At 33.1% G+C, this 13,836-nt stretch overlaps 1 protein-coding gene across 1 annotated transcript; it reads right to left on the reverse strand.

Annotated features, from left to right (window-relative positions):
• Positions 1 to 6,188: 6,188 nt before the first annotated feature.
• On the reverse strand, positions 6,189 to 9,984 carry LOC132053111 (uncharacterized). Its single transcript, XM_059444957.1, has 2 exons — positions 9,614 to 9,984; positions 6,189 to 6,730 (listed from the first exon to the last, which is right to left on the reverse strand). Exons 1-2 carry the CDS (start codon positions 9,881 to 9,883, stop codon positions 6,470 to 6,472), a joined length of 531 nt encoding a protein of 176 aa, XP_059300940.1. The 5' UTR covers positions 9,884 to 9,984; the 3' UTR covers positions 6,189 to 6,469.
• Positions 9,985 to 13,836: the final 3,852 nt, after the last annotated feature.

Consider the following 13,836-nt stretch of genomic DNA (forward strand, 5'->3'; position numbering starts at 1 on the left):
ATTAACTAATTAATAATTTGTAGGGAATATGTGAATTATGTAGTATTATATCTTGTGAATAATTAACATGGGATATGCAGTAAATTTAATACGTGATAGTAAGGACACATATGTGATGACAAAGACTTTTAAGTTAATTACTTTTGAATTATGTGATGGCAAAGACTTTTAAATTAATTAGTTTGGGAATCGAAATTTAGCAGTAATATTTGTTTAGAACTCTATTTTGAATATGTGATATATTTTTAGTTGATCAAATAGCCAACACAGCTACGATAAAATTAGACTAAAAGAGTATATTCGTCGACCACATATTTTCCTATAAACTTCACATTTTTTTTCGTTAACTTATGTATTTATGAAAAGAAGAACTTTAACTATTCTTTTTTAGATAATCTTTTTTTATTTAACATATATATTCATGCTTTTAAAATAATATAGATTAACAATTCATAATCATTTACAACTTGTTTGGATGGTTGTTACCTATTGTATTATATTATGTTGTTAGTTTAAATACAATGTTTGCTTTGATTGTTACTCTAATTTTATTGTATCGTATCGTTAAATCCATCGTTATGTAACGACGAAAGGTCCTATTTTATGTAACCACTGATTTAGTCCTATACAATACAACACAATACGATACATTATGAAACTATACATAACAATCATCCAAACAAAGTGTTAACAAAATAATAATTCATTACCAATCAACTTCTTTCAATTCATAAACAATATTTAACAACTAATTAATTCATAATCAATATTTAACAAATAATCAATTAACAAAATAATAATTCATTAACAATTCATAAACAATTAACAAATTAACAACTCATAAACATATAACAAATTAACAATTCATAAACATTTAACAAATAATGAATTAAACAAAAAAAAAAATGGGAACAGAGGCAAAAGCCACTGCCCAGTCCGAACAAGAACAATTTTTTTTTTTTTGGAAAATAGCAAGGATTAAATGTTAAACATGCTTAGAATATAATGTATATAACAAAATAATAACAAAAGTTCATAGTAGAAAACCTTAATCAACATTTTTGTAGAAGTCATTTTTTTTAATCGAAATGTCACTTTTTCCCAAAAATTCGAACTTAAAATTGCTTGATCGAATATACCGAGAATCTAAACTTTCTCGACGAAATTTAATAGAAAACGACATTTTTGGATGTGGGGACCACCTTGGTATCGCCTCCAATGGCGTTTTTCAATTATTTTTTGCCAATTTGGAGTGCGCCAAAATGGTGAACCCGATGATTTATGTCAGGGTCCTATAAAGACAAGATTTTTCTCGCACTATAAGTGAGAGAAAAATCTTTAATGTAGTAAAATACTACGCTAAAGATTTAATCTGGCCCGTTATTTAAGTCTTTAGCGCGGTTTTATCATCAGCTTTAAAAGCGTACTTTTAACTTTTTTTTGTTGGGGTATTTTGGGTACTTTTGTAACCTTTCTTTTTTTTGTTGAAGTATTTTAGTTCAAAATATTTTTTTTTTTGGGACATTTTGGTTCCGGACTCTATAAAGTTACAACATGGCCAGTTGTTCATATGAGTGATGGTTAACTACTGGTACTACCTATTTACCCAAATCATGTCACATCAAGCAATAAAGTGATGAAGAAGGCAATAACATCTTTCACACTTGCAATGAGATGATCAGAAAAAATATATTTATGAGTTCAATTTTTACACGGTCTTACTCAAATAATTGTTTAAAAAGTTGTTAGATTTTACTGTTAGTGATAAAATCGGAAAATTCGCTAAGATGTTCAAGTTTCAATATATACACGAAAAGTAGTCTAGCCTTTCCTGCCTCTCACTTTTTTATTTTCTTATTTTTTAAATTCTCAGATTAACATTCCTTTTTTAAAACACGACTGGGATAGCTGACTGAAGGGACAAAGTAACTAATAATGGGGTCTCCTGTATAAGCTTTTCAGACGTCTTCTCAAATAATAGCTATCTGTTCAATCATTTTCTCATAACCAAAAAGGCAACATTTTGTTCTTCATTTTTCTCTCGATTATTAAACATATAATAATTATAATAATACTATGGTGAAAGTTCTTATTGGAAATTAAATGAGCACGAGGTTCTGCTGCCTGTCAGCTGGGTTAAAATTCAAAAGACAGGGGAAGACGAGTAGTTAGAGGATGATTGAAAGGAGATGATTGATAAGAATTTAATTATTCCTCAATTTGAAACTAGTTTGATTCAGTTAAACTCACTTTGAATAGATGTATTCTATTTTATTCTGACATTCAATATATAGAAGACCCATCATAGTTAGATTATTTTAGCCGCGGTCATCAATCTATCGCAATTTTCTCCTTTATTCGCGTTTGAATAGACGAAATAAAATGAAGGTGATTTTTGGTGCGTGGCTTAAAATGTGCTAACTGGCTCTTACATTAGAAAATATCAACAAAAAGGCTAGGATTATAAATTGACCAACTGAGCTGTGCCACTTGTCATTTTCTTACTTTTGAAAAGATATCCCAAGTTTATGGCATGTGTAAAGCAAAAAGGAAAGAGGGCAATAATATAGAAGAACGGTATCTAACTATGAGCAATCTATGATTCAAAGACGAAGAATCACATTATTGAAGGAGACAAATTGAAGGGGCCACAGTTTTATTGTCATATCACAATTATTGGAAACTTTTAAATTAAAGGAATCTTAATCTAGCAGTAGAATCTTTCCAAGTAAATCGGACACTGTAATCAATAATTTGAGTACTGGACCATCCACACTCTCCAGCAATGTTGGCCCTTGAATAGTTCTTTTAAAAAAAATAAAGAAAGAAAAAATGATGATGATAGCACCTGTTAAAGTAAATTTTCCAAACAAGTGGCCTTGGTGGCTAAGCCTAGCTAAATTACTATGTCTGCAGAAACTATCCAGAAATATTAATTTCTGCAGATTGATTCGTTCATTCCACGTGCTTACTGCTTAGCAGTAGTATTTTTTGAATATTCTTTGGCAACTTTCATAATACGATAATATAAGTTTGGTCAGATTGAATGAATGATGATTTTGGATCCTACTTGAATAACAGTTTGTGGTTATTAGACTCCTACGTACGTACACTCTTCCAATAAATCCCAAATTATTACAAAGATACATATCGCCAAGCATGTAGAATAATCTTCTTTAAGATCGTACTAAAGTATGTTAGTTCAGAATAAGTGTTATCTTAATATATTTTTAAAATTTACAACTTTTTGGTAATATATACATATATTTCAAATCAAAAGTACCAGATTCAATTAAATCAGCGAAATCGCTACGTGTCCGCCTCTATCCTTTCCCAAGAAAAAAGTGTTCTCATTAAATCCTTCGATCAAAAGTGCGATGCAGTTTTCTGCATCTAGTATTTAAAGCCATATTCGTGAGGGAGAAAAATTATTTTTTTCTGAAACTTTGAGGAGCGTCGACAGCATGATATAAAGTATATTTTACAAGCCAAGAATTTCAAAAGGTAAGGAGTTAGGTAGGAGGAAGGCTGCTGCCACCTACCCTTTAGCTCCCTACACCATTGCTTAACAATATTTTTCTAGTAGTTAAATACACGTAAGCCATGTTTTCAAAACCACTTCACGTTAGGCAGAACTGATGTCTATGTTTTAACGTCGTAAAATCAAAAGCTTTCTAAATTCTGTATTTGTATTTTAAATATTCACTCAAGTATAAACAATTTATCCAGACCTAGTAAGCTGCTTTTAATATAATTTAAAATCCATAAATTCAAAATTATAACCCCGCCTCAAATCATTATCTTTGTCTTTTTACCCCTTTTCCATTTATCATGTCTTTTTGTTGGAAAAAAGAAGAAGCTTGCTTCTAGGTGGGAAGATTATTAAAAGCCACACATTCCTTGAAGATTTGTTCTTCCGACTCAATTGAGTTGAAACGCTCCATGTAAATAGATTCTGTGCAGGGGGAAAAAGTATATTTTCTACTACGTTGATACTTGACATGTCAAAAAAGATTCTGTTATGAATTACCACTTTTTAGCAAAAGACAATCACGTGCTTAACACAATTAACTAGACAGCAAGTCCTGGTGACATCGCTATATGATCCCTCATTCGAATAGTTGCTCCCAGAAGTCATCAGAAGAATAACATGCTATATAAGTATGTTTTTGTTCATGGTACGTTGTACAATGTTTAACGATCCAAGTTAAAGGGACACGTGAGAGCGTACCATAAAAACCAAATTTATCATGTCATTTAACCTTCTAGGCTAATGTCCATGCTCATAGTACGATTCAATCAAATATCGGAGAATGGAGACAAGTGGTAGGGCCTTGCAGGCACATGCAGCATTTTTCGTTTTGCATTCAATTTTATCAGAAGTAGTGTGTTCGTGTCGCGGTAGAATATAGCAGATTTATTCGTTGTTCTTGATTTGCTACGTTTACAACAATAATTATAATTACTAATTATGCATCAACTGCAAATTAGTTAAAGTCCACCTTGTGAATGTTCATGTTACAGAGTATTAATTGCAGATATGGTACAGTTAAATGCAACTGCAATGACACGGCAGCTTGGTCTTCCAAGACGTATGTTTAATTATTGTTTCATTTCATTCTCTCCAGCAGACCATTATTTCTGGGCACACCCTTCTAAGCCCTTCCATCAATTATTGCTTTTAGAGATGTAGGCATCCACTCATATCACTCCACGTGCCACAATATTCATGCTTGGGGATTATTTGTATGCCATTCAATCATTTGACGTCAAAAAAAAATCTCTGTATGTCTGGTGTCACGTTTTGGAAAACGAGTTGAAACACATTGAGTGAATCTTAATTGGGGACAAGCCGACTATGCAGTTGGCCAATTGTTCACCAGTCACCACTTGATCAACAAACAAATTCCAGAGTCCCATTGTGCCGAATTAGTATATGTGGGGCGCAAATCTCAACGGAATCCGGAAATATGGAGCTTTCAACCCATCAAGCTTTTCGAGGCAATCGCCAATCGTTTTAAATTTTCTTTCTCAGTAGAGGCGAAAATGTTCCCGGGTTGAATTCAAGTGAAGGAGTAGACCTGCAACCTATCCTTCTCTTCGAAGCGGGGCAGTTGGTTCTTGCTCGTTTAAAAAACTAAGCGCGATCAATCGAACGACTCAAGTAAAATTAAAGAGAATACGTTTTAATTGGATCAAGAATCACCTGATTTTTTGAAAGAGAAAAGAAATGCATTTTTGCAGTACTATAACGTTGCTACTTATAGATAAGTGATTCATACAAAATGAAATTAATAACCTGAAAACATGACAATTTACCTGCAATGACAAGTTAATATAGACACTGAAATTTTCTTTGAACATGTTGGGTCACCATCATTTCATATAAGACCAACGTAGTAATTACACAGAAACGGACAACTATGTTTCACATAAGCAAGTTTCTCTATCATCATTCATTGGCCTGTCCATTGTCCATGCCAATAAACACAAGAAAATTTATGGCTACCTCAAATATACACCAGCAAATTATCAGTCCAAGGTAACATATCAAATGAAAAGCATCAAATTGATATCGTTTGTTGCTAAGCCGATATTTTTTTGAAACTTGGTTCCCCGGACCAATTGCTTTTACTACATCTTTACAGTAGATGAAAACAAACGATGCTTAAAAATGGGAAGTGATTGATCGTTACAACTGCTGACTGCTGAGGTTGTCAATTTTTTAAAATTTAATAAAATCGCAAAAACAACATTTTTTTTTTTTTACCATTTGCCCTTTTATTATTCCAATGAGAGGAAAATATTCTCTAGAATGAGCTCAGTTTAATCCTTCAATGAGCACCACAATTTGTTCACTTTTCTCTGGAAAACTGTTTTCAAGATGATACTCATAAAAAATAAAAAGAACTTGTTTTTGGGATTAGAGCCCGTTTGGATTGGCTTATAAGTTGTTTTCAACTTTTTTGAGTGTTTGGGTACTTTCCCTTTAAACCATTCTATTTATAAGCCAAAAAAATAATTGAGCTATTTGGCTTAAATATTAAAAGCTATTGGATGGGCTTAAAAAAGCAAGCACCTTAAACCCCAACTTATTTTTTTTTAGCTTATAAGCTGTTTTAAGCTTCTAAGCTGCTTTTTTTAAGCCCATCCAAACAGGCTCTAACACATCTTAACACAGACCATCGTTTCATACTTAGACCATTGGGTCTGGCAAATATATATTTCTCTAGCAACTCCAGATACCACTAGAAAAGCTGACAAACTGAAGTTATTAAGCCATAGGCCTTTTTAACCTTTTTTTTTTTTTCCAATAACTGGCCTTTGTAACCTTATTGGTGTAAGCATGTTTCTCTTAATCTTAATGCACTACTATTAAAGGATAATTCTAAAAAGACAGTCAAAGAAAAAAAAAAGGCGTGTTCGGTTGGAAGACTAGAGTTCCAAACTTTTTAAAGAGGCCAAACTATTAGTTTTGTTCAAGCCGTTGGATTATGAGACTCACTGCTGCATTTGCTGATGAGAATGCTCCATGAAAGCTTTCTTGATAGGATATGGATTCCAAATCTCCAGCCATCTTTAACAGTATCTCACCTATGTCAGTTTTATTCTCCAACAATGATCTGTAGAATGAACTTGCAGCAACTTTGCTAATCTCAATATTTGTTTCCTCTGGACAATATTCATCATCCAACCACTTGTTAAGAGCACTTCTCAACCATTCAGATTCCTGTGTAAATGCTACAAGTTCTTGAGCCATGTATTCCAGTAGAGAAAAGAGAGGGTGGGGTGAGACAATATGCTAATTGTACATTTTGTGCAATTTATGCATATCAGAAACATCTGCATTATTTCTAACTGATAAGGTAGAGGTTGCAGAAAATAGTAAGCAAAAGAAGGATGAAAAAAAGGTGACCTCATATCTAGAATTATGAATTTCGACACGTGCAGATGCAGAAGAAAGGCTCCTGAATACAATGCAAAATTTCTACCATAGGAAAGATACTAATTCTATCCCGTTTTCTTCAATGGGAATAGAGAGGATCACACCCCAACCAAATGTATCAAGATTTTGCGAGATGTATGCAATGCCATGACAATAGCAAGCCATACTGAGATGGATTACACGTCAAGCTATACAGTATTAGACAACATCCACAACTTAGGTTCAGCGCTAAAGCTACTAAAATGGCATTAGGTTCAACGCTAAAGCTAACTAAAATGGCATCTTAAGGTATTCAAAAAACAGATTTTCCACACTAAATAAAACTTGTCAAATCATTTTTTCAAAGGGAATAAAATGGAGCTCAATTTAAGGAAACCTTAAAACATGTGAAGCGAAGGAAAATCCCTACCCCTTTAGCAAATGGTCCTCGGGGAAAATCAACTAAGATATATATCAAAGACAAAAATTACAGATAACATGCCCTGCTTTAATGGTAGTCTTTACTTTTTTCCTTTCACTCGTAGTGTGGGGAAGGAGTGAGCTCTAAGGGTCCTACTAATTGAGTTAAGGAAGCATACTGTATCAATATTTGCCTTCACTGAGAACATACCAACAGTGGCGGAGCCAGGATTTCCGCCGAGGGGGTTCAAAATATAAAAAAGTAAACATACGAAGAAGCCTAAGCCATCTCTATATATACATAAAAAATAATTTTAACCTTGTAAAAACAAGAAAATATCATGAACTTGATACCAAACTTGAGAGGAATTTAATGCAAATCTTGTTCAAAATCTCATCTTGGCTCTCATCTATTCAAACAGTTGTACTGCAAAATCTCCACTTGAAATAGTCAATGTGCAGTGAGTTAGAAGAGACAGGTTCCCACAATTGCCTTACCTACAGAGCACATAGGAGTTTAAACCCGATAATGACGCCACATATTAGATTGCTATTCCCTTCGTCCTAATTTATGTGACACACTTTCCTTTTTAGTCTGTCCCAAAAAGAATGTCACCTTTCTATAATTAGAAACAACTTAGCTTTAAACTTTCCCTTTTACCCTAAATGAAATGATTTAAAGCCAAACAAATGCCTAAGGTATGTTTAAGACCACAAATTTCAAAAGCCTTCCTTTCTTTCTTTAACTTTATGCCTAGTCAAACGGTGCCACATAAATTGGGATGGAGGGAGTATTACTATTGAAATATGTTCAAACTAAATGGCAAAACTTATATGTACAAAGGATCTAGTATGAGAATTCACCCACGGGTAATGGATTAAGCTAATCGAGAGCATCAAAACAATCACTAATTGTTTCATGACAGAGTACAAGACCTTTACAGTTGACTTGCAGATCATGTCGTCCTTCTCAGCAATGACTATCCTACATCAGATGTAAAACAAAAATGATAACTAGCAGTTCCCGAGTATTGCTGAATGTAACTGAGCTACCATTTCATGCACTTTGCCTCTCACTAAATGTCTTGAAGAGATCTCACTAAATTGATTAACTTTTACGAAACAATTTTAGTGATTGTAATTAGAATATAAAACTTGTTCCCGAAAAAAACTTACTAAACACGGTCAAGAAGCCATAAACAATTGAGTTTTCAGAAAATACCGGGCATAGTCACAGCAGATAATTTATCGAAGATGACTTAGGTCATAATCCTCTAATCTCATAATGCCTTAGTTAGTAGTATAAGACTACAGTTACTTGGATATCACTCAGCCTCTAACTTTTTGATCTCTAACATACCAAGCAATTCGGGGTTTGAGCGACGAAGTAGAGGACTACCAAGAAAACTAAGCACCATATATGATTGTTAATAGCCAGACCCCCTTAACAGAATGACTACAAAAGGTAACGACCATTGATCGCAGCAATGTCAGGATCAGAAACAACCTCAAAGAATTAAGAACTATATCTTTTTGTTATTTCAAAATTTGTTATCAATTCAAAAGAATCTTAATTTCAAACTAATGTTCTTAAAATCAGACTGGCAGTGCCCAAGTAAGAACACATTCTTTATGCATGAACTGCTTGATCAGCACTGCCACACTTGAAAGTTAAGATCTTTCAACACTCGTAGGATATATAATTGACTCTTAATGGGTAATTCACAATGAACACTCTCTTAGCTTGTAACTGCAATTATAAGGTTCAGACAAACCACAAGTCAGTAACCATCAAATTCTTCCTACCAATTAAACTAAGTATTTTCTGATACACCCTCAGAGGAACCAGAAACTACAACTTGATCAACAAGAATTCAACAGCAATTAACCGTGCCATAAGTCGCTACAGGGGCAGACCCTGTATATATGTTAAAAAAGTTCACTAAATAAGTACAAAGAAAAGATTTTGAACCCAGCAGTCAGTTGGCTTTGGTAGAATCCTGAACTCGAACCAATAAAGTTCAAATCATTGATCCGCCAAGAAAGGGTATTTAAAAGATAATTGTAACCAATAGCTACAAGTAAAAATCTCGACTTTGAGCAAAATGGGATGTCCAAAAAGGCTAGCACAGCAGAGACGAAGCAGCATATAAACAGTGGATAACGATCATGCTCATGAATATAAAATATAAGTACATAAAAATAGGTGTACGTGAACCCACTGCCTCTAAATTCTGCTATGTGTAAAATGAATAATTGAGGTGTTACCTCCAAGGCTTTAGAAGGCTCAAGCCATTGTTGAGGAACCCTAAGATCTTCAATTAACTGCTCGGAGCCGTAGTCTCCATCGCTTTGAGCATTTAAAAGTGAGAATCTTCTTCTTCTTCTATCTCCAGAAAAAAGACATTGATGAATGGATGTGTGTATGATTTGACTATAACTAAAAGTATATTGACGTGTAACTGGTCTGATTCTTCGGAGACCAACACAAAGTTGTGACAGGCAACAACTTGAGATTGAGAGTAATTGGCACGCCATTTGGAGACGCAAAAAAGCGATGGCGGTACCACAATACTTGTTTCAACGGCCACCCATCTTTTTGCTTTTGCTTTTGGATAAACAAGACTGAAAAGGGTAATGTTTGGGAATTGGGAAATAGGAAAACCAAGTCAAATAATAATATTTAAGGAAAAGGCCAAAAAAACATAATTTTTTATATTCCTAAACATATAAGGGACAATTCAAGAAATATACAAGTTGGTCACTTATATTATAAAAAAATAGCTCAAAATTTATATTATAAAAAATAATCCAAAATATACAGACATATACAAATATATACAGAGACTTATACCAACATGTACAAACATACATACAAAGGCAGAGTGAGAGTGAAAAAAGTTTGGGTCATTTTTTTCTGAGAATTAAAAAGATGGGTCAATTTTGATAGCATTTTAGTGTAATTTTCTTCGAAAATACAAAGACTCCAGTGTTTCAGTTTTTTATCACAAAAAAAAAAAGAGGAAAGATTACTGTATTAGCAAATGTGATAACAAGTCCTTTTGTGAAAATATAAAAAAAATCATATTTAATAAACTTAAAAAGAAAATGCATTATATAAATTGAGACAAAGAGAATAGTGAAATTGTTAGAAAACAATAAAGTAAGCAAGAACAATATTGTAGACAAAGAGAGAAGAGAGGAATTATTCTATTTCTCTTGTTAGGGATTCTTTACAATGAAGGAGAACCTCTATATTTATAGGGGAAAAGTGACTTGATCCCAACTAATATTTCTCCTAAAGATAGACATCCATAATAATAAATAATATTTACAGCACTCCCCTTTGATGTCTATTTGATAGATAATGTACCTCGTTAAAATCTTACTAGAAAAACCCAGTGGAAAAAATTCTAGTGAAGGAAAAAGAGTACACATTTCTAATAATACGTCATTTGGTTGCCTCATTAAAAACCTTACAAGGAAAAACCCATTGGGACAAAAACCTTGAAAGGGAAAAAGAGTCCAACGCGTATTAACTCCTCCTGATGAGAACTTCAATCCAAAAACTTGAATCTTCACATCTCAATCTTGAGCACCATCTTCTCGAAAGTTTCAGTTGGTAGAGACTTGGTGAATAAATCAGTCATATTATCGCTTGAACAAATTTCTTGCACGTTGATATCACCATTCTTCTGGAGCTCGTGTGTGAGGAACAACTTTGGTGAAACTTGTCTTGTGCTTTTATGAATCCTCTGTTTAGTTGGGCTATGTATGTTGCTGCATCTTTATATAACTTGACTGTCATGTAGAACAACATCATATGACTATAATCCCTCATAGTCATAGCAAAATATATAAATGCATTAATTGCATAAAGATATGGCACTTCAAGACCAAAAAATTCTGCAAGTTTCTCATTTCAACTTCTTTCAACAGATAATAAATTGCTTTTGAGAACTCTTCAAGAGTTTCAATAATATTCAAGTAATCAACTTGCACCAATAATATGACAGATTTTGATTTTCACAAAGTCATAAGGATAAATAGAGTCATTTGTGCCCTTAGTCAGTAAATATTCATTGAGGTGATAAAATTGCGTTCACCTTGCTTCACTTAATTCATATGAGAATTATGAACAAATTTCTGCAACTTGTATATGCTTCAGGCATTTAAAATTCTTCAGGAATTTTCATTTAATTTTGTCAAGTAATTCACATAGGTTGTGACAACATCTATTTCTATTTAAATATGTGACATATTCTGGTGTCTGAACAACATGTCCAATAAGCTTTACACTTACCAAGATGCGTCATTTCACTTGATAATAATTTCTACGTTAGCATGCTTTAATAGACGTAGAATTTAGATCCTCACAATCTTTTACAATATTGCGCTATATTGTACCAAAGATATCGTCGACGATATATTATCTTGTATCGGTTTGCAATAGGACATAACTTATTGAGATCTCATCACTTCCATTATTTTTTTAGGTACCTAACCTCTCATAAAGTTTCATGAAGTGTTATGTCGTAAGCTTTTCAAGAGCACATTACCTCCTTATAATGATCATTGATCATTTGCTCCTCTTTCTTTTCAATGATTATTGCATTTGGAACCGATTAGTCTACCACACTTCATGCATACTATAGACTCTGTCCTTCAGGGACATGAATTTAATAGGAGCATTTTGCAGCTGAAATTATAAATTAATTTTGAGTCTGCAACTGCTTCTAGCATTTGAGTTGAATTATCTTTTGAATGAGGATCATACTAATGATAATTCATAATATATTCCTCAAATTTCTATTCTCTCCCCCCTATGTTAGAAAAACTAACATATATCCCATCTTCTTTGGGGGAATCCATCTTTGTGTATCATGATAGAATTAATCACATACCACACATAAAAAAAAATTGTTAGATGGAAATATCTGGTTCCTAACCCTGAACCAACTGTGAAGGGAGAATTATCATAATTTATAGTTCTGAAGCATACAAATGATGTTGTATACAATATATCATATCTCAAACCACCACATGAAGCTTTGTTCTCATAAGCAATGGTTTAGCTATTTATCGAAGGTATTCAACGCCAAACCAGCTTGGTATAAACTAGCATTAACAAGATTAATTATCTTGATTACATAATCCGAAGATTGTGCTCTCAACTCAATTATTTTGAGCAAATAACTTTGCATATGTCAAACTGCGGGTTGACAATAAACGCACATGTGACCGTCTTATCGATGCATCTATTTAAGACATCACATAACAAGTGAACGGGCCCATATTCACCTTTTATATTTTTCCAGAATTTATGGAATTCAATCCCAACATTAGCCAATATAATCAACTTATCATGAGAACAAGCAATAAAAATAATTCCTTGAAGAATCTTCTAGTTCTTCAATATATGTCAAATACTCAATTTGCACAGCATATTTGAATCGGGATAGTCAAACCGCTCATGCCTACTAATAAAATTATTTATAATAGTAAACTTCAAGTTTACCATGTCATGTGCTATTTGTTTTAGTAAACTTCTGGTTTACTATGACGTGAATACTTTTTTTTGCATCGATAAACTTTTGGTTACCGTGACATGTGATTTCATCATGCTTATATTGTAGTACACTTTGGAGAATAAGGCATATAACCTTTCACATAGATATTTCATTCTCACTATGATTTTGAAAATATTTAATCCTCCCATCATTTATAGCTTCAATATGGCAGTTATTTACTTTAGTAAACTTCGGGTTTACTACAACTTGTGTTTCGATCATAAAAACTTTGCATATTATAATCTAGAAGGAATGTCATAATAGTATATAAGCTCTTCGGGAGCCTTTAATTTATTCTCCATAATCACACATTGTTTAGACAATACCTAGTGCCATGATCTTCTAGATAAATAGTTAGCTCTTCTGGAGCCCTTAATTGATTTTGTACTATCAAATATTACCCTGACGTCACTGGTGTCATGATAAAAAATATTGCAAACAAATGAATATTATAAAGACGTTCTTAAAAATTCATAAATGACAAAAAGTAAACATTAAGTTGTACGGTCTTTGATATTTTTATGGTAAATATCTCCTTCAGGGAGAATACCGGCCATTAACATCGGAATATTTTGTCGGCAACCACATAATTATTTCTTTCTTCAGGAAATTTTTGTATGAACTGTCGTTTTCTTCTGGAAAATCAGTGAGTAAACATAATATATTCATGTGGTTCTAGTAGAAAGTATTCTACAAAATTTTGTATCCTTTTGCCTTAGAATGACACATAAAAAAAGTACCCAAGGTGATTTGACGTACAAGAGGTACGTGCACCAATGACCTTCATATCACAAAATAACATTTATATCCTTTGTTATTTTATCTCTTCAGGAGGTGTGATGTGGTATTTCTTCATTCACTTCGGGGAATGAAATTTGGTCAATTAGATGAGCTTTATACACAACTTTTAGCGGCTCATTA

The sequence above is a fragment of the Lycium ferocissimum genome, chromosome 4 (genome assembly GCF_029784015.1).
Source record: "Lycium ferocissimum isolate CSIRO_LF1 chromosome 4, AGI_CSIRO_Lferr_CH_V1, whole genome shotgun sequence".
NCBI classification, from domain to species: Eukaryota; Viridiplantae; Streptophyta; class Magnoliopsida; order Solanales; family Solanaceae; genus Lycium; species Lycium ferocissimum.

Bases quoted from the DNA above. Each gene is read 5' to 3' on its own strand.
- LOC132053111 (XM_059444957.1), bottom strand. From the start codon at position 9,883: ATGGCGTGCCAATTACTCTCAATCTCAAGTTGTTGCCTGTCACAACTT. The intron at 6,731-9,613 runs GTAACACCTCAA...GCATTTACACAG, and splicing joins AGCCTTCTAAAGCCTTGGAG to GAATCTGAATGGTTGAGAAG.